Raw genomic sequence first — 21395 nt, 5'->3', positions numbered from 1 at the left:
CTCATTTTTAAAGATAGCCATAATTATAATATTCAAATGAGTACCATGCTTTATATTTGAAATGGTTTCTGGAATAGAACAAGCATATTATAAGCACTAGCTCTTATTTTCATTAATAAAATTTATTTCATTAGTATCTGTAACAGACAGGTATTTTGTATTAACAATTCACCTCACTAAATGAAGGTGAAATGTAACAGGATTTCAGGGCTTATTCCCCTAACACACATTCTATACCAAAAAGTTTAACACTGGCCAACTTCCTTTAAATTCTTTGGTGTGTAAGAAACGTAGACTTATTTGCATTATACTCTTAAGCTGCCTAGGTTTCTTTCTTTCTCTGGAGGTCTCTGCTGCTAAGTCGCTTCAGTCGTGTCCGACTCTGGGCAACCTCAGAGACGTCAGCTCACCAGACTCCCCCATCCCTGGGATTCTCCAGACAAGAACACTGGAGTGGCTTGCCATTTCCTTCTCCAATTCATGAAAGTGAAAAGTGAAAGTGAAGTTGCTCAGTCGTGTCCGACTCCTAAAGACCCCATGGACTGCAGCCTACCAGGCTCCTCCGTCCATGAGATTTTCCAGGCAAGAGTACTGGAGTGGGGTGCCGTTGCCTTCTCCATGGAGGTCTCTGAGACTGTATAAATAAAAACTCAAGGTCATCTAGCTTGGCAAACACCCTCGGGGTGAGAGTTGGCTTCAGTGCTCTACTTGCCACTCTGGGTCCTTCCTTAATTTAGCTTGTGTACTCCTCCTCTCTTTCTAATTCTTGGAAGCATTCACGAATATGTTTTGTTTCTATTTTATCTAGAATTTCAGTTGTTTGCAGAGAAATGAATCAGTACAGGCACCAGTATGTAACAATACCATTCCAAATGCATACTCATTATAAAATCAGGAGTATTATTTCTACTTTTATTTAAAAATTTCTTCACATCATGAATAAAAATCAAATCAATACAAGAATCCAAAATAAATAATACATTTCTCCTCAGCCTCTCCCTGGTTCCATTCTGAGAAATAATTCACACAATAAATAATAAACACAATTAATAGTAATTGTGTTTTTTAGTTTGAGGTGTGATTTTTTTCCTTTGGATTTTACCATTACAAATTGAATATAAGGAAGGGCTTAATACTGTAGTTTGTCGATTTTTGATAACATGTTAGCTCTGCACTATGAAACAAAAGACCCAACATATTCTACCATCTCCTACTTTACACTTCTTGATCTGTTATTTTATTACTGATATTAAGGTTTCTAATATTTATATTGTTATACTATAATTAAGTCCTCTGCAATGTATACAGATTGATTTCAAATCAATCAATATAATTTCCTATCAAACCAAATAGTGCAGCCAAACACACAGAGAAGTAAGTGAAATTCTGTGGTCACCAAACCCCTGACTTTGGAAGAATGTCCCAAGCATGAACTAAAAATGTCTTCTTTGTTAATCTGTTTCCACTTTTCTCTACTTCATCCAGAAATTCTCAATTTATGTTCTCAATGTTTATGTCACCCTTCTCTTGTTCCCTTTTTTTTTTTTTTTTTTTTAATTTTGCTGGACCATTTTCACGTACAGGGATGTGGAGTTACTAAGCTTTCTAAGCTCTTGCATGTAGAAAATTATTTTCTTGTTTCATTTAATTGAAACTTTGGGTAGAGACAGAATTCTGTCAATATGTCCAAAATTATCTCCTCTTAGAAATTTAGAAAATATTATTCCATCACTCCCTGCTCTGAAAAGTCTCTAATCCTGATGAGAAAGTGTTGGTAACAGTACGTTTCTCATCCCATTGTAGGTGACCCAGTTAATTTCCTCTGGGGAAGCTTCAAGGGGATTTTATTTTTAGTCTTCTGAAAATGCAAGCGAATGCGAAAAAAATGTCTTTGAAAATCTGTCTGTGCTATTTTGTTGAGCTCTTCTAATTGAAGACATGTCTTTATTCCCTTCAAGATAACTTACTGTTTTTTACATCAAATACTTCCAACTACCATCCTAGCATTCTGCTCCTGGAATGCCTAATAAACAGATGTTTGGCTTGTGTCTAGCTTCAATTTACCATATTTTCAATATCTTTGTCTTTTTATATTCAACTAATGCTTATATTGTAGTTTTTTTACAAAGTTATTTCATTGGGACCTTGTAAAAAGAAGGGAGATACAGACATATATGTGTACATATATGTTCTTTCATATGAAACCAGAAGTCTGGGTTTTTAAATACCTTTATGCAAAACAGCAGAGACATTACTTTGCCAACAAAGGCCTGTCTAGTCAAGGCTATGGTTTTTCCTGTGGTCATGTATGGATGTGAGAGTTGGACTGTGAAGAAGGCTGAGCACCGAAGAATTGATGCTTTTGAATTGTGGTGTTGGAGAAGACTCTTGAGAGTCCCTTGGACTGCAAGGAGATCCAACCAGTCCATTCTGAAGTAGCTCAGCCCTGGGATTTCTTTGGAAGGAATGATGCTGAAGCTGAAACTCCAGTACTTTGGCCACCTCATATGAAGAGTTGACTCATTGGAAAAGACTCTGATGCTGGGAGGGATTGGGGGCAGGAGGAGAAGGGACGACAGAGGATGAGATGGCTGGATGGCATCACTGACTCAATGGATGTGAGTCTCAGTGAACTCCAGGAGTTGGTGTTGGACAGGGAGGCCTGGCGTGCTGCGATTCATGGGGTCGCAAAGGGTCGGACACGACTGAGCAACTGATCTGATCTGATCTGATCTGATGCAAAACTCTTATGTAAAATATTGAAAATTAAACTATATGCATTCCTTCAAGACTGTGGCACATACATATATATATATAATATAAACATATAGGAGGTAAATGTTCTAATATTTTTATTTGATAAGAAAATTTTAAAATTAATCCAATTATTTTATCAATATGTTTGAGATCAATATTGATATATTGAAATCAATAATCTGAATTTTTCACTAGATACATATTATATACCCACATGTTTGAAAGGTATTCTCATTTGTAGAAAGGATTCAAAATCCAAAGAATTCTATGTGACTAAACTATGTTGCTTTTTGGATAAACTGAATCCCAACCATACTTTTAAATGCAAGTGTCTCTTGAAAAAAAAAAGAAAATACTATTTTAAAAATTTACAAACAATAAAAACTGAAAAGGATCTAGAACAAAGGGAACCCTCCTACACTACTGGTAACAATGTAAATTCACCATGAAGAACAGCATGGAGGTTCCTCAAAAAACTAAAAATAGAGCTACCATATAATCTAGCAATTCCATGCCTGGGCATATATCCAAGGAAAAACATAATTCAAAAATATACATGCACCCCAATATTCACTGCAGCACTATTTACAATAGCCAGGACATGGAAGCAACCTACATGTCCGTTAACAGAGGAACAGATAAAGCGGATGTGGTACAAATTTCTTTGGAAGGAATGATGCTAAAGCGGAAACTCCAGTACTTTGGCCACCTCATGCAAAGAGTTGACTCATTGGAAAAGACTCTGATGCTGGGAAGGATTGGGGGCAGGAGGAGGAGGGGACGACAGAGTATGAGATGGCTGGATGGCATCACTGACTCCAGTGGTCATGAGTCCCAGTGAACTCCTGGAGTTGGTGATGGGCAGGGAGGCCTGGCATGCTGCGATTCATGGGGTCGCAAAGAGTCAGACACGACTGAGCGACTGATCTGATCTGATCTGGTACATATATACAAAATGTAATATTACTCAGCCAATAAAAAACAAAATATTGTCATTTGCAGCAACATGGATGGACATAGAGATTGTCATACTGAGTGACGTAAGTCAAAGAGAGAAAGACAAATAGTATATGATATTGCTGATACATGGATCTTTAAAAAAAGGCTAAAAATGAACTTATCTACAAATAAGAAATAGAGTTACAGATGTAGAAAATAAACTTGTGGTTACTAGGGATAAGGGGGGAGGGATAAATTGGAAGATTGGGATTAACACATACACACTACTATATATAAAATAGATAACTAATAAGAACCTAGTGTATAGCACAAGGAACCCTACTCAATACTCTGTAATGGCCTATATGGGAAATGAATCTAAAAATAGAATGGATGCATGTATAATTGAGTCACATTGCTGTACACCTGAAACTAACAACACTATAAATCAACTATATCTCAATACAAATTATTTTTAAAATAAAAAGGAGTTTCCAAACGCAGTGAGAGATAAAAGGTAAAAGAGGCAAGCATAAGTTAGGTAAAAACAACTAGTAGGCAACTCATCTTTCTCTAGAACAGATCTCTCGATCATCTTTTTTTTTCATTACAAACATAAGGTGTTACAGTTACATATACATTCCTACGCATTACCTTCAGAAACCTGCATTGGCTTTTCCTAGTAGCTATAATACTACAATAGAGATAACTCTGAATCCATTCTAAATATTCCAAAGCTTAAAAACTTTATAGAGGCTTCGTTGCTAAGTCATGTCTGACTCTTGCAACCCCATGGACTGTAACCTGCCAGGATCCTTTGTCCACGTGATTTCCCAGGCAATAATACTGGGGTGGGTTACCATTTCCTTCTCCAGGGGATCTTACCAACCCAGAGATCAAACACTGGTTTCCTGCAGTGTTTTTTGCAGGCAGATTCTTTACCAACTGAGCTACCAGGGAAGCCCTAAAAAGCTTTATATTAGTAATAAATTACTCATGACATACTTAACAATGGATCCAAAGGTATGTATAACAATGACTCACTTGAGAATCACAGTACAACCCTAAAATTCCTCAAGATGAAGAAATAATTTGCTAAAGCAATTATGAGAATCTCTTAAATGTCAAGACACTGCTAGATCTAATGCTAATTTTGACTCCATCTCTCAGATTCAGTCAACTAATGTCTTAGAAAAAAATAAATCCATTCATGAATGACTCTTACCAAATTAATTTTATTTCTATAAATTCCTAAACATTCACAGCTGTATTTAACTAGGCCTGCATTTGTACTTCATTTAAATGAGTTCTTCCCATACTTTTAAGTTACTTCACCATTCGAAAACACTGTAAATGAACTCTTGGCATTATATACCCAGTAGAATTTTAGTTCAGCAAGCCATGCTACTTCTCTGGTTTGATTGGCTACACTTTAAAACCTGGTTAATGGTCCTATTTTGCTCTTGTCAGTCATAATATCCTGTGATAGTCTAATTTCTATAAAAATTTATTTTAACAATATCTATACATACAATTCTAACTTTTTAACTTTAAATTTCACTTTGATCTTTTAATAAATTTAATTTGAATGAGTTAGTTAAGTATATAGTTTTAAATTTCACATACTTTCCTTATTTAAATTTATTCAATATTAGCTATTTATAAAAAAAGGGAAATTCAGGTAGCAAAGTTCACATCAACACAGTTTAAAATACAGATTAACAGGGATAAAAAATGTCGCTCAAGAGTCTGAAATTTCAAGAGAGATTCAAACTGAAAAGGGTAAATATTTGCACTTATGAGTAAATTCATTTGAACTTAAAGTAAATCTTCCACTTCACATACAAGTTGAATTTTCCTATTTGTCCTAAGAATGGATTCTCTCTGACCCTAAAGGAAATATTGCACATAATATTTTCTCATGGAGCAATGCTAGACTTATGATTAACTTCAAGAATTTCATTGAACTTTACAAATATAGAAGTTTCACACTAGCTGAAGATACCAGGTACCACTCTCAGGTCCTAATATAATGTTTATGTTACATAGTCTCCTCACGATTCCTAAATTACAAATACATTTGGTTAGAAAAGTGTTCTTACCACATCTGATACTTTAGTAGTTCTTTCTGTTCTTGACAAGAAAGCAGCATATCGATTAGTCAAGTTGGGTAGTTCATCAGAAATTTCAGGGACCTGTGAATGCCAAAAATAAAAAACATGTTGAATGAAGAGGTATATATCGCTTATTTTTCTCAATACAAGGGGCATGATAAATAACTCTGCAATAAGCTTATAGAACAAGATTCTGTAAAGCAATTATTCTTCAATTAAAAAATAAATTTAAATTTTAAAAATAATTTTTTAAAAATATGGCTATCATTAAAGAGAGACATTTATTTTTAAAATGTTTTAAATGGAATATAGTAAAAGATTTTAACAATGAAACATTAAAATGGGAAAAGGATTGATTATATGAACCTCTAGGAAAGAAAGATGGATCTGCATACATTATTTAAACATATTTAGGGGCAAATTACAACCTGATAATTATGAGTCAGGACAAGAATTGGTTCTGAATTTAACATTAGAGTATGGCTAATAAAGTGAAAGTGTTAGCTGCTCAACCGTGTCCAACCCTTTGCAACCCCATGGACTGTAGCCCACCAGACTCCTCTGTCCATGGAATTCTCTAGGCAAGAATACCCGAGTGGTCAGGAAGATCCCCTGGAGAAGGGAATGGCAACCCACTCCAATATTCTTGCCTGGAGAATCCCATGGACAGAGGAGGTTGGTGGGCTATACAGTCCATGGGGTTGCAAAGAGTTGGACATGACTGAGCAACTAACTCTTTGACTTTATTAGCTACACTCTAATGTTAAATTCAGAACCAATTCTTGTCCTGATTCATAACTAGCAGGTTGTAATATCAATAATATATAAGATATTTGGTCAATTATATAGTATTATTTGTTACTACCTGATTATTAATACAAGAACTAGAAATACATTAACAATAACTATTTAAATTGATTATGTGGCAATCCTGGATTAATAAATTTTCTAGTAATATGATCCACACTTTCTTAAATATAATTCCTTATATTCATTGAAGATGCAAATTAATAGACTAGAGGAAGATGGTAATCTAAAATTTTAATTGGCAATTAGTTAATGCTCGTGATATTATACTCCTAATTTATTATACAATTCAGTCATTTGTATTCATTTAATAATTTAAACCATATAACCAACAGTAACATTCTTTTTATATACAAAAAGGATGAGGATTCATTTTCCTGTTTTTATACACGTCACTATTTTTATTTCAGAATTTTATATTTGTATTTAATACTTCAGAATTTAACACCTAGTACAATAGTTAGATATTTCTTTCTCTGCTCATTTTTTCAGGAACATTGATCTACTAAAAAATCCACCTCTCACTGTATCTTTGAAACTATATGCTTCACTATGGTGAAGCTGGTGTCTCTCCATTCTTTTCTTCATGTTTCATTCCTGCATAGTCACTCAAAAATAAATAGGTAGTTTCTGTCACTTTCAAAAACAGAAAAATCACACTTTTTGTGTGTAGAGATCTTGTAGAGATGTGAAATCCTTCAAACAGGGCATCTGAGCCAGCATTATTATTTCATGTGATTTTTAAATTTATTGAAACTGAAAAACAATCCACTTTCATAATAATTATATTATTATCATGTATGTGGTATTAGAAATTATGAAATAAGTTCAAAAGCATTTTGCAATTTTTACTGTTTAAAGTAGAAATTAATGAGCTCAAAGAATGTATTACTCATTGAATGACTTTGGCTTTAGAGGGAATGTAGTTTACAGAACACTACAATTTTGTATTTTTACCAAATTAATCCATATAAAATATAACAAAATAAAAATGATTTTTTATTTGTTATAAATATGATATATTTGTTATAAACCCAGATAAAACATATATTTTTAAGTCTTCACAGGGCTGTGAATGCTTCCAAATCTAGGAGTTGTCAGCACAGACAAGAGGGGTTAAGATTCTGGAGAGGACAGAATCTCTGAAAGGATATCTATCAATCTGCAGGTGCTTTTTTTTTCCTGGGATAATTGCTGATAACTGGACAGAAAGAATCTGGGTTTAGATCTGGCAGAGGGCTGCTATTAAGGAGCTAGAAAATAAGTTTATTGTGGTCTTATTGGGCCACATGACAAAACTAGATTTGAAGTGCCTCAAAACACATGATTTGTTTTCCCCTTAAGGTGTTAGCAAGAGGATAAGAAGCAGGATAATGCTAAAAATAGAAGGTAAAACTCTGAAACGCAGAGTCATTAAATACTAGCATCCAGAACCTGGCACTGGCAGTGGCCAGCACATCCGGCTCACAGTTGAAATCCCCAGAGGACAAAACTTTATACAATGAACACACAACGTAAACTAAGTCCTGGAAAAACTATAAATAACACAAACCATGATTAGATTAAGGTGATCTCCATTGACTTCTATCTGTTTTGCAGAGAAAAATGTGAAATCTTTCTATTAGAAGATAATACCACTTAAAGCCCCTATATTATACGCTAAGTATTTAACATTCAATTTCCAACTATGTGTGTTCCATGCTTTCTGTGTTGAAAATCATTTGCTCCTATTGACAGAAGAATCCAATCTGGTTCAGTAATTCAGTGGCTCTGCTATCCCTATATCATCTACCCTACCCTACAGGATTCTGGGAGCACAGAGTCTTAGTCATTGCACCGCCAGGGAAGTCCCCATTTTAATTTTCTTTACCAATTTTTACAATAAATTGTTCTTCTCTTTAAGCTTCCTAGATCATATTTCTATGCTTCTCTTTTGTATTCATTTATTCAATATTACTTCCTGAGTGTGTACTATAGGATAGACACAGTTCCAAAGTTCTGTACATGCCCTTTTATTATATGATAACTATGTTCAAACTTCCCAATGTTTAACTTCTGTTTATATTCTATGTACAGAATATCCACATATCTATTCTTTCCATATTTTCCACCTGAATTTTTAGCTACTTTAACTTTTCCAATATATGCATTCTTTTAAGCTTTCTCAACTTCTGCAGTGATGAGAAAAATGAATAATTATACATATATATACATTAAGATGAGGAGAAGGCAATGGCACCCCACTCCAGTACTCTTGCCTGGAAAATCCCATGGACGGAGGAGCCTGGTAGGCTGCAGCCCATGGGGTTGCGAAGAGTCGGACATGACTGAGCGACTTCACTTTCTCTTTTCACTTTCATGCACTGGAGAAGGAAATGGCAACCCACTCCAGTGTTCTTGCCTGGAGAATCACAGGGACGGGGGAGCCTGGTGGGCTGCCGTCTACGGGGTCGCACAGAGTCGGACATGACTGAAGTGACTTAGCAGCATATTGCAAATGGTCATCACAATATCAAGTTAACATCCATCACCACAAAGTTTTTTTGTGCAATAAGAGCTTTTTAGATTTACATAACAACTTTCAATATTCAGTATAGTGCATATATGCATACTAAGTTGCTTCAGTAGCGTCTGACTATTTGCAAGCCTATGCACTGCAGCCTGCCAGGTTCCTCTATCCATGGGGATTCTCCAGGCAAGAAGGCTAGAATGGGTTGCTATTTCTTCCTTCAGGGGATCTTCCCAGGGATCAACCCACATCTCTTATGTCTTCTGCACTGGCTGTACATTACATTTCCATGACTTATTTAATACATAGAAGTTTTTAGAAAAGCTTTTCACTTGGTTTGCATTTTTGCAGGGTATTTGAGCCTGCAATTGAATTATAGGCTAACAACTGTTTACTTTCTTTTATTTTTAATTTTCTTTTATTTTTTAACTTCACAATATTGTATTGATTTTGCCATATATCAAAATGAATCCGCCACAGGTATACATGCATTTACTTTCAATACTTTAAAGATGTTGCACTTCTCTCTTCCGGCTTGCATCATTTCCAACCTGAAGTGTAGTGTCATTTTCAACTTCATCCCTCTTAATGTCACGTTTACTTTTCATCTGGTTGTTTTTAAGAATTTATTCTTTGTTACCATTTTATTCAATTTGATTGTAATTTGCCTTGGCATAGTCCTATGACGCCTTTTTGCTATGGGTTTGTTGAGCTTTATGGATATGCGGTTTTAGATTTCATCAAAATTTGGAAATTTTCAGCCATATTATTTCTTAAAATTATTTCCTGTGCTTCATTCACTCTTTCTTTCCCTTCAAGGATTCTAGTTACACAATTAGGCCACTTCAAATATACCCATAGTTCACTGATAATGTATTCATCACTTTTTGTCTTTTTTTCTCACTGTATTTCATTTGAAGTTGTTTGTATTACTGTCTTAAGGTCAACTAATAGTTTTGTCTGAACAGCATAAATTGCTGTTAGTTAGAATGTACTTATTTTCACATGATATACTTCCCATCTCATGAACTTCAATTTGTGCCTCTTTATTTGTGACATTTATCTACTTAATATGATCTATCTTTCCACTACCTTCTTGAACATATAGAATATAGCTATCAGTTCAGTTCAGTCGCTCATTCATGTCCGACTCTTTGGACTGCAGCACACCAGACCACCCCGTCCATCACCAACTCCAGGGGTTTACTCAAACTGAAGTCCATTGAGTCGGTGATGCCATGCAACCATCTCTTCCTCTGTCATCCCCTTCACCTGCCTTCAACTTTTCCCAGCAGCAGGGTCTTTTCAAATGAGTCAGTTCTTCACATCAGGTGGCCAAAGTATTCAACTTTCAGCTTCAACATCAGTCCTTCCAATGAACACTCAGGATTGATCTCCTTTAGGATGGACTGGTTGGATCTCCTTGAAGTCCAGGGGACTCTTAAGAGGCTTCTCCAACACCACAGTTCAAAAGCATCAATTCTTCGGTGCTCGGCTTTCTTTATAGTCCAACTATCACATTCATACATGACCACTGGAAAAACTTGACTGGAAATAGTCTTGACTAGATGGACCTTTGTTGGCAAAGTAATGTCTCTGCTTTTTAATATGCTGTCTATGTTGGTCATACATTTTCTTCCAAGGAGTAAGCGTCTTTTTATTTCATGGCTGCAGGCACCATCTGCAGTAATTTTGGAGCCCAGAAATAAAGTATGCCACTGTTTCCACTGTTATTCCACCTATTTGCCATGGAGTGATGGGACCAGATGCCATGATCTTAGTTTTATGAATGTTGGGTTTTAAGCCAACTTTTTCACTCTCCTCTTTCACTTTCATCAAGAGGCTCTTTAGTTCTTATTCACTTTCTGCCATAACGGTAGTGTCATCTGCATATCTGAGATTATTGATATTTCTCCCAGAGATCTTGATTCCAACTTCTGCTTCATCCAGCCCAGCATTTCTCATCATGTACTCTGCATATAAGTTAAATAAGCACAGTGACAATATACAGCTTTGACGTACTCCTTTTCCTATTTGGAAACAGTCTGTTGTTCCATGTCCAGTTCTAACTGTTGCTTCCTGGCCTGCATACAGGTTTCTCAAGAGGCAGGTCAGGTGGTCTGGTATTCCCATCTCTTTCAGAATTTTCCACAGTTTATTGTGATCCACACAGTCAAAGGCTTTGGTATAGTCAATAAAGCAGAAATAGATGTTTTTCTGTAATTCTCTTGCTTTTTCAATGATCCAATGAATGTTGCCAATTTGCTCTCTGGTTCCTCTGCCTTTTCTAAATCCAGCTTGAACATCTGGAAGTTCACTGCTCAGATAGTTGAAACCTGGCTTAGAGAATTTTGAGCATTACTTTACTAGCGTGTGAGATGAGTGCAATTGTGCAGCAGTTTGAGCATCCCTTGGCAATCCCTTTCTTTGGGATTGGAATGAAAACTGACCTTTTCCAGTCCTGTGACCACTGCTGAGTTTTCCAAATTTGCTGGCATAGTCAGTGCAGCACTTTCACAGCATCATCTTTCAGGATTTGAAATAGCTCAACTGGAATTCCATCACCTCCACTAGCTTTGTTTGTAGTGATGCTTCCTAAGGCCCACTTGACTTCACATTCCAGGATGTCTGGCTCTAGGTGAATGATCACAGCATCATGATTATCTGGGTGGTAAAGATTTTTTTGTATAGTTCTTCTGTGTATTTTGCCACCTCTTCTTAATATCTTCTGCTTCTGTTAAGTCCATACCATTTCTGTCCTTTATTGTCCATAAGCCTCTTATCCTTCTCCATCAGAAGGCAGACAGATTGAAAACCACAATCACAGAAAATGAACCAATCCAACTACATGGACCACAGCCTTATCTAACTCATCAAACTATGAGCTATGCCCTGTAGGGCCACCCAAGACACCTGGTTCATGGCGGAGAGTTCTGACAAAATGTGGTCCACTAGAGAAGGGAATGGCAAACCACTTCAGTATTCTTGCCTTGAAAACCTCATGAACAGTATGAAAAGGCAAAAGATCGGACACTGAAAGATGAACTCTCCAGCTTGGTAGGTGCCCAACATGCTACTGGAGATCAGTGGAGAAATAACTACAGAAAGAATGAAGAGACACAGCCAAAGTAAAAACAACACCCAGTTGTGGATGTGACTGGTGATGGAAGCAAGGTCCGATGCTGTAAAGAGCAATATTGCATAGGAACCTGGAATGTTAGGTCCATGAATCAAGGCAAATTGGAAGCGGTCAAACAGGAGATGGCAAGAGTGAATGTCAACATTTTAGGAATCAGCAAACTAAAATGGACTGGAATGGGTGAATTTAACTCAGATGACCATTATATCTACTACTGTGGGCAAGAATCCCTTAGAAAAAATGGAGTAGCCGTCATAGTCAACAAAAGAGCCTGAAATGCAGTACTTGGATGCAATCTAAAAAATGACAGAACGATCTCTGTTCGTTTCCAAGGCAAACCATTCAATAGCACAGTAATCCAAGTCTGTGCCCTGACCAGTGATGCTGAAGAAGCTGAAGCTGAACGGTTCTATGAAGACCCACAAAACCTTCTAGAAATAACACCCAAAAAAGATGTCCTTTTCATTATAGAGGACTGGAATGCAAAAGCAGGAACTCAAGAAACACCTGGAGTAACAGGCAAATTTGGCCTTGGAATATGGAATGAAGCAGGGCAAAGGCTAATAGAGCTCTGCCAAGAGAACGCACTGGTCATAGCAAACACCCTCTTCCAACAACAAATGAGAAGACTCTACACATGGACATCACCAGATGGTCAACACCGAAATGAGACTGATTATATTCTTTGCAGCCAAAGACGGAGAAGCTCTCTACTGTCAGCAAAAACAAGACCAGGAGCTGACTGTGGCTCAGATCATGAACTCCTTATTGCCAAATTCAGACTTAATATGAAGAAAGTAGGGAAAACCACTAGACCATTCAGGTATTATGTAATTCAAATTCCTAACGATCATACAGTGGAAGTGAGAAATAGATTTAAGGGGCTAGATCTGATAGACAGAATGCCTGACGAACTATGGACAGAGGTTCGTGACATCGTACAGGTGACAGTGATAGAGACCATCCCCAAGAAAAAGAAATGCAAAAAAGTGAAATGGCTGTCTGAGGAGGCCTTACAAAGAGCTGTGAAAAGAAGAAAAGTGAAAGCAAAGGGGAAAAGGAAACATACACCCATTTGAATGTAGAGTTCGAAAGAACAGGAAAGAGAGATAAGAAAGCCTTCCTCAGTGATCAGTGCAAAAAATAGAGGAAAACAATAGAATGGGAAAGACTAGAGATCTCCTCAAGAAAATTAGAGATACCAAGGGAACACTTCATGCAAAGATGAGCTCAATAAAGGACAGAAATGGTATGGACCTAAGAGCAGCAGAAGATATTAAGAAGAGGTGGCAAGAACACACAGAAGAACTATAGAAAAAAAGATCTTCAACAACCCAGATAATCACAATCATGTGATCACTCACCTAGAGCCAGACATCCTGGAATGCAAAGTCAAGTGGGCCTTAGGAAGCATCACTACAAAAAAAGCTAGTGGAGGTGATGGAATTCCAGCTGAGCTATTTCAAATTCTAAAAGATGATGCTGTGAATGCACTGTACTCAGTATGCCAGCAAATATGGAAAACTCAGCAGTGGCCACAGGACTGGAAAAGGTCAGTTTTCATTCCAATCCCAAAGAAAGACAATGTCAAAGATGCTCAAACTACCGCAAAATGGCATTCATCCCACACACTAGCAAAGTAAGGCTCAAAATTCTCCAAGCCAGGCTTCAACTGTACGTGAACAGTGAACTTCAAATGTTCAAGCTGGATTTAGAAAAGGCAGAGGAACCAGAGATCAAATTGCCAACATCCGCTGGATCATAGAAAAAGCAAGAGAGTTCCAGAAAAGCATCTACTTCTGATTTATTGACTATGCCAAAGCCGTTGACTGTGTGGATCACAATAAACTGTGGAAAATTCTGAAAGAGATGGGAATACCAGACCACCTGACCTGCCTCTTGAGAAACCTGTATGCAGGTCAAGAAGCAACAGTTGAAACTGGACATGGAACAACAGACTGTTTCCAATAGGAAAAGGAGTGTGGCAAGGCTGTATATTGTTACCCTGCTTATTTAACTTATATGCAGAGTACATCATGAGAAATGCTGAGCTGGATGAAGCAAAAGCTGGAATCAAGACTGCCGGGAGAAATGTCAATAACCTCGGATATGCAGATGACACCACCCTTATGGCAGAAAGTGAAGAGGAACTAAAAAGCCTCTTGATGAAAGTGAAAGAGGAGAGTGAAAAAGTTGGCTTAAAACCCAACATTCAGAAAACTAAGATCATGGCATCTGGTCCCATCACTTCCTGGCAAATAAATGGGGAAACAGTGGAAACAATGACAGACTTTATTTTTTTGGGCTCCAAAATCACTGCAGATGGTGACTGCAGCCATAAAATTAAAAGACACTTATTCCTTGGAAGACAAGTTATGACCAACCTAGATAGCATATTAAAAAGCAGAGACATTACTTTGCTAACAAAGGTCCGTCTAGTCAAGGCTATGGTTTTTCCTGTGGTCATGTATGGATGTGAGAGTTGGAGTATAAAGAAAGCTGAGCACCAAAGAATTGATGCTTTTGAACTGTGGTGTTGGAGAAGCCTCTTGAGAGTCCCTTGGACTGCAAGGAGATCTAACCAGTCCATCCTAAAGGAAATCAGTCCTGGGTGTTCATTGGAAGGAGTGTTACTGAAGCTGAAACTCCAATACTTTGGCCACCTGATGGGAAGAGCTGACTCATTTGAAAAGACCCTGCTGCTAGGAAAGATTAAAGGCAGGAGGAAGGGGATGACAGAGGATGAGATGGTTAGATGGCATCACCAACTCAATGGACATGAGTTTGAGTAAACTCCAGGAGTTGGTGATGGACTGGGAGGCCTGGTGTACTGCAGTCCATGGGGTTGCAAGGAGTCAGACACGACTGAGCGACTGAACCGAACTGAAGTGAGTACTTCACTGCAGGTACAGTGGATAAGAATTCACCTGCCAGTGCAGTGGGCATGGGTTCGATATCTGGTCCGGGAAAATTCCAAATGCCAAAGGTATATGAGATCTTCAAAGAGGTAAATAATAAGACTTCTTTTTTTTAGCCATACCACATGGCTTGTGAGCTCACAATTTCCCTCAGGGGCTGAACTTGCACCTGCATACCTTCAGCAGTGAAAGCATGGTGACCTAACCACCAGGGAATTCCCAGATAAGATCTATTTTTGAAAAAGAAATTATAAACATAGCTTTAACCAAATTAATTGTTGTTTTTATGCCATAATTGACCACATGTAAATAATTTTAACAATAACTGTATGGCTTATAATAATGAGGTACATATACCACAGGTAATTTTGTAAATTCTAAATTCTTCATATGAGATATAAATAATATAATTTTGGTATTCACATATTACCTTATAATCAGCAGGCCCAGGAGTAGTATAATCTTCTTTCTGAACCAGGAAGAGAGTCCGAGGAACAGTAGAACCAAATGCACTTTTCTTTGGTTTCTTCCAGTAGGTATTGCTAAAGTTGTCGATGAATGTATTGTTTTGGATATTATAAAACCCAGGACCTAAAGAATATAATATAAAAGCACCCTTTTAATTCTTTTAAACTTAGTAACTTTACTATTTATTTTATTGTATTGCATTTATTGAATGAGTCTTTAAATTCTATAGTGCTTTAAAGATTTCGAAAGTTTCACACACCTGATTTCATATAATCCCATAATAACCCTTTTACTTATCCCTGCCTCTGTACTCCTCGCTTCTGCCCTCTCCTCACTGGTAAACACTAATTTGTTCTCTTTATCTGTGAGTCTGCTTGTTTTTTTGTTTTTATTCAGGTTGTTTAGTTTGTTGTATTTTTTAGATTTCACATATAAATGATATCATACTGTACTTTTCTTCTCTGACATTTCATTTAGCATAATATCCTCAAAGTCGATCTATATTGCTGCAAATGGCAAAAGTTCACTCTTCTTACAGCTGAGCAGTATTCTGGTGTTTATATACATCTTCTTTATAAACTAACTGTAGGCAATTTTTTTAGAAAGACTTCTCATATATTGCCGACAGGAATGCAAAGTGCTTTGCTACTTTGAAAAACAATTTGTCGACTTCTTACAAAGTTAAACTCATACTTACCATATGACCCAGAAATTCTACTTCTAATTATTTTTCCAAGAGAAGTGAAAACAAACCAAATGTCCATCAGCTGGTGAATGGATAAACAAAATGTGCTACACCCAAACAATGGAATACTACTCAATAATAAAAAGAAAATATAAATGCAACATGATTGAAACCCAAAAACATCACGCCAATGAAAGATGATATACAAAATTCTAAATAATGTGTGATTCCCTTTACATAAAACTTTAAAAACGGCTACCAATTCTTTGCTATCCATGTCACTGAGAGAGAAAGTTTCATGCCGTTCTGTTCAATATGGGCTACCCTGGGTCATTTGACTGACTAATAGAATGTAGCAGAAATGATGTCCTGGGATTTTCTGAGGGTCAGTCATAAGAAGTCTTGCAGCATCCTAGCAGGTCTCACGGAGCCCTGAGCTACTATGTCAAAAATCAGCTACGCTGGGGCAGCAGTTCTGGAGCTATGCACACACTCTGAATGACAGTCTCATCTGAACTCTGCCTTCTAGAAACCCCACAAACTAATGAGATATGATAGAAAAAGCATTTTTTTAAGCCTCTAAGTTTGTCATGCAGCAACAGACAACCTATACGCTAGAGTGTGTGTGCTCAGTTACTTCAGTTGTTTCCAATTCTCTGTGACCCCGTGGACTGTAGCCCACTAGGCTCCTTTGTCCACGGGATTCTCCAGGCAAGAATACTGGAGTTGGTAGCCATGCCTCCCTCCAGGGGATCTTCCCAACCCAGGGATCAAACCCACGTTTCCTGCACTGAAGGTGAATTCTTTACCCACTGAGCCACCTGGGAAGCTCTATATGTTATTTTTGTGTTATATTCTTAGATATATAAAGATTACCCACTGTAATCTAGTATATGTCTCTCTATATAAATATATAACATATATTATATACAATAATTATATATAAATGTATATACTTATATATAACATATTTTATATATATATATATAAAATACCCACTGAGAATACTAGAACATATGATAGGACATCCCCCAAAATAAAATTTTAACAAAATTGAATATCATAAGTTACATTACTAGCAGTGACCATATAGTTAATATATTATATATGTTCATCTACCAAGAGAAAATTAGGAACTTTATTGAAAAAAGGAAAGCAATAGAAAATTATAACTAAGATATGTGATAAATTAAATTAAAATCTTACTAAAATTACACAATTATTTTTATCTGAGTTTAGTGTATAGTCGGAGAAGGCAATGGCACCCCACTCCAGTACTCTTGCCTGGCAAATCCCATGAACGGAGGAGCCTGGTGGGCTGCAGTCCATGGGGTCGCTAGGAGTCGGACTCGACTGAGTGACTTCACTTTCACTTTTCACTTTCAAGCATTGGAGAAGGAAATGGCAACCCACTCCAGTGTTATTGCCTGGAGAATCCCAGGGACAGGGGAGCCTGGTGGGCTGCCGTCTATGGGGTCGCACAGAGTCGGACACGACTAAAGCGACTTAGCAGCAGCAGCAGTGTATAGTCAATGCTTAAAAAAAAATGTTGACTTAAATTAACAACACAATCCACAGAACAAAAAAAATTGTACTTTCTGGTGCATCCATCTTGTTAAGAATATTAAGTTACATCAAGTTAGAGTGGATACATATGAATTAATTTCCAACCTGGCATTTTCTCTGTCTTAGAGTCTTGTGTGAATCGAGCAGCACTTTGACCAAATGAGGTATTTTTCAATCCTAACGTTTTCTTCAAGGGCTTGAAAGCAGTTCGAGATTCATTGTATGTGCCAGGAGCTGGAGTGATTGATTTCATAGGGACAAACCTCTAGTGAAGAACAGGAAAATATGCCAGTTAGAAAGTAATGGTACATTTTGATATTTCATGACTTAAAAGCTGTCTTTTTAGTAATATAACATCTGGAGTTTAATTTATTTCTTAATGAAGTGAAGAAAATGTAGATGCATTAAGATCTTACACCTATCAAAACATAAAATATATACTTTTAGTAAAATCATATGTATATTAATACAGTAATGCATTATATACTTTGCTAAGCCAGAAAGACTTTTCAAAGGACATTATCTCATTATGAGATTCAGATGATAGTGTATGGACAATTTCCACATTTAAGATATTCTGAAAGTTAAGATAATAAATAAAATGTATATGATCAAATACAGTTTCTTCCATGTAATAAAACTGTATAAATTGACAAAGTTCCTGAATATGTATATTCAATTAACACAACCATATTAGCTACCTTAAGAGAAAATCTTATAGATTCAAGTGGTACATAAATCACTTTAACTTATAATGTTAATTTTTTATATTATAAACTTATAATAAGCTTACTTGGTATATTCATTGACAGGGAAGCCTGGTGTGCTGTAGTCCATGGGGTCACAAAGAGTCGGGCATGACTGAGCGACTGAACTGAACTGACTGATTAAATGTATCCATATGTAAACTATGAAGTCTTATGACATATAGCATTGTATAATTTATTTTTTTAACTTTATTTAGAATTAATTTAAAATTTGGAATATTCAAAGTTATAAATAAAAATAATACAGAAAATTCCTGTGCCATGTTCACCTACTGTTAATATGCCATTCACTTTTTTCATTTGCCCACTTTATTTCTGCTTTTCTGTTTGTATGTCCATTATTCCCTCTCTCTGTCTCTACACACACACACACACACACACACACACAGAACTATTTAATGGAAAGTTATGCATGTTGTGTTGTGGCCAGCCCTTTCTCCCTAAATCCTTTGTGTGCATTTACTAAAAATAGGGATATTTTCTTACATGTATTTTCTTAATGCAGAAATGATATAAGACTTTTATTTAATCTACCATTCATATTCCAAATTTGTCAGTTGATCTAATTATACCTCTAATGCAATTTTCCCGTCCAATACATCATCTAGTCTAGGCTCAGATATTGCTTTTAGCCTCCTTTCATGTAGAAACATGTCCAAAGCCTTCCTAAATACTATCTTATTATTTAAATGCTGAGTACAATATTTTTAAATGGTAACATTCAACCCTGGCTGCATTTCTTGAGGAGTTTAAAAAAAAAAAAAAATTGGTGCCTGCCTGGGCCCTATTCTGGACCAGCTCCATCAACTCTGGGAGACAGGAAAGAAAGCAAGTGGATTTGTAGTAAAATTTCCCAAAATATTCTAATTTGCGGCAAAAGTTGAGAAGCATTACTATAAAGAAAATCTTAGGTTTTAAAATCTACTAGTTGAAGACATAAGAAAATTCTATGCATTTAGATAAAATACCAGACAACTCCTTAAGTTGAAAACTTTTGAAAATAAGTATCCAAGAAACATAATATGTCTTTATTCCTAAAAAGAAAAAAGAAAAAAAAATTGTCTTCTAAGTCCACCTGGTTAATCAAATTATTGCTTTTTCAATCATGCTGCTGCTAAGTCACTTCAGTCATGTCCGACTCTGTGCGACCCCATAGACGGCAGCCCACCAAGCTCCCCTGTCTCTGGGATTCTCCAAGCAAGAACACTAGAGTGGGTTGCCATTTCCTTCTCCAATGCATGAAAGTGAAGAGTCAAAGTGAAGTCACTCGGTCGTGTCCGACTCTTCACGACCCCATGGACAGCAGCCCACCAGGCTCCTCCATCCATGGGATTTTCCAGGCAAGAGTACTGGAGTGGGGTGCCACTGCCTTCTCCGTTTTCATAGTCATTAATAAATCTATCCATATTCAACTAAACACTAACACTACCCTAGCAGGCAGTCCTGTTGGTTTTAACTCTTCCACATCTTTCACTTCAGAATCCCTTAAGCAAAACTGATACCATATTCCTTTTCATTTCTGAAAAATATAGTTAAAATATTATAACCGACGCCAAGTGATGTCACATTAGGACTATATATTAGATGAACAGAACAGCATAAAAACTGAGAGTTCTGGTTGCAAAAATGTGATTTTTAAAAATGAAGGGCACACACAGTATCTCACTCCCCTACATCCATTCTGTGTTGTATCTCAAGTACCATCAAGCTGCTCAAGGCAGAAACCTAGTATTCATTCTTGATTCCTCCTAGTCCCTTACCACAACATTAACTCGTTAAAAAGTCATGTTAATTTTGTCTCCCAAATATACCTGCAATCTACCTGTCTCCAAGGAGGTGCCTCTTAAGTACAATGAAACCAAAGTAGTCACATGTAGTCATCTAAAAGTTAATAATCTTCCCTAGATAATCAGAGTTTACACAGTACAACTGGAGAAATATCACAACTACTTGATCCAGACAGTGCCACATTATAAAGGTTTGTTAGTATTATAATGTTCTTGCCTAAGAAATAGCTTCAGTTCAGTTCAGTTCAGTTCAGTCGCTCGTTGTGTCCGACTCTTCGCGACCCCATGAATCGCAGCACACCAGGCCTCCCTGTCCATCACCAACTCCCGGAGTTTACTCAAACTCACGTCCATCGAGTCGGTGATACCATCGAGCCATCTCATCCTCTGTCATCCCCTTCTCCTCCTGCCCCCAATCCCTCCCAGCATCAGAGTCTTTTCCAATGAGTCAACTCTTAGCATGAGGTGGCCAAAGTACTGGAGTTTCAGCTTTAGCATCATTCCTTCCAAAGAACACCCAGGTCTCATCTCCTTCAGAATGGACTGGTTGGATCTCCTTGCAGTCCAAGGGACTCTCAAGAGTCTTCTCCAGCACCACAGTTCAAAAGCATCAATTCTTCAGCACACAGCTTTCTTCACAGTCCAACTCTCACATCCATACATGACTACTGGAAAAACCATAGCCTTGACTAGATGGACCTTTGTTGGCAAAGTAATGTCTCTGCTTTTGAATATGCTATCTAGGTTGGTCATAACTTAGACACCTTCAATTCAAGTCCCCTAAATATAGACCTTGAAGTATATAAAATAGTTACTGTGAAATAGACTCTTGCATCACTAACTCCCTAATGGCAGGTTTAGACATGACCTATGGCTAGGCTCCAGAAAGCCTTCAGAACCTTCTCCAAAAGACTGGCGTATTCTCATAGATTACATGTT

At 37.0% G+C, this 21395-nt stretch overlaps 1 protein-coding gene across 10 annotated transcripts in view; it reads right to left on the bottom strand.

Moving 5' to 3' along the window:
- Positions 1-21395, bottom strand: part of STPG2 (sperm tail PG-rich repeat containing 2) — a 620311-nt gene that overhangs the window by 457590 nt on the left and 141326 nt on the right. For all 10 annotated transcript variants that reach the window (XM_044946202.2, XM_044946197.2, XM_044946200.2 and 7 more), the window contains exons 8-10: positions 18008-18167; positions 15614-15774; positions 5799-5891 (exon numbers count right to left, since the gene is read on the bottom strand). In XM_044946202.2, the coding sequence (XP_044802137.2) occupies positions 5799-5891; positions 15614-15774; positions 18008-18167 (414 nt within the window). The remainder of the gene's footprint in view (positions 1-5798; positions 5892-15613; positions 15775-18007; positions 18168-21395) is intronic.

The sequence above is a fragment of the Bubalus bubalis genome, chromosome 7 (assembly GCF_019923935.1).
Source record: "Bubalus bubalis isolate 160015118507 breed Murrah chromosome 7, NDDB_SH_1, whole genome shotgun sequence".
Classification (NCBI taxonomy): domain Eukaryota; kingdom Metazoa; phylum Chordata; class Mammalia; order Artiodactyla; family Bovidae; genus Bubalus; species Bubalus bubalis.
The sequence above is the reverse complement of the archived record's forward strand: the minus strand, read 5'-3'. Positions and strand labels throughout refer to the sequence as shown.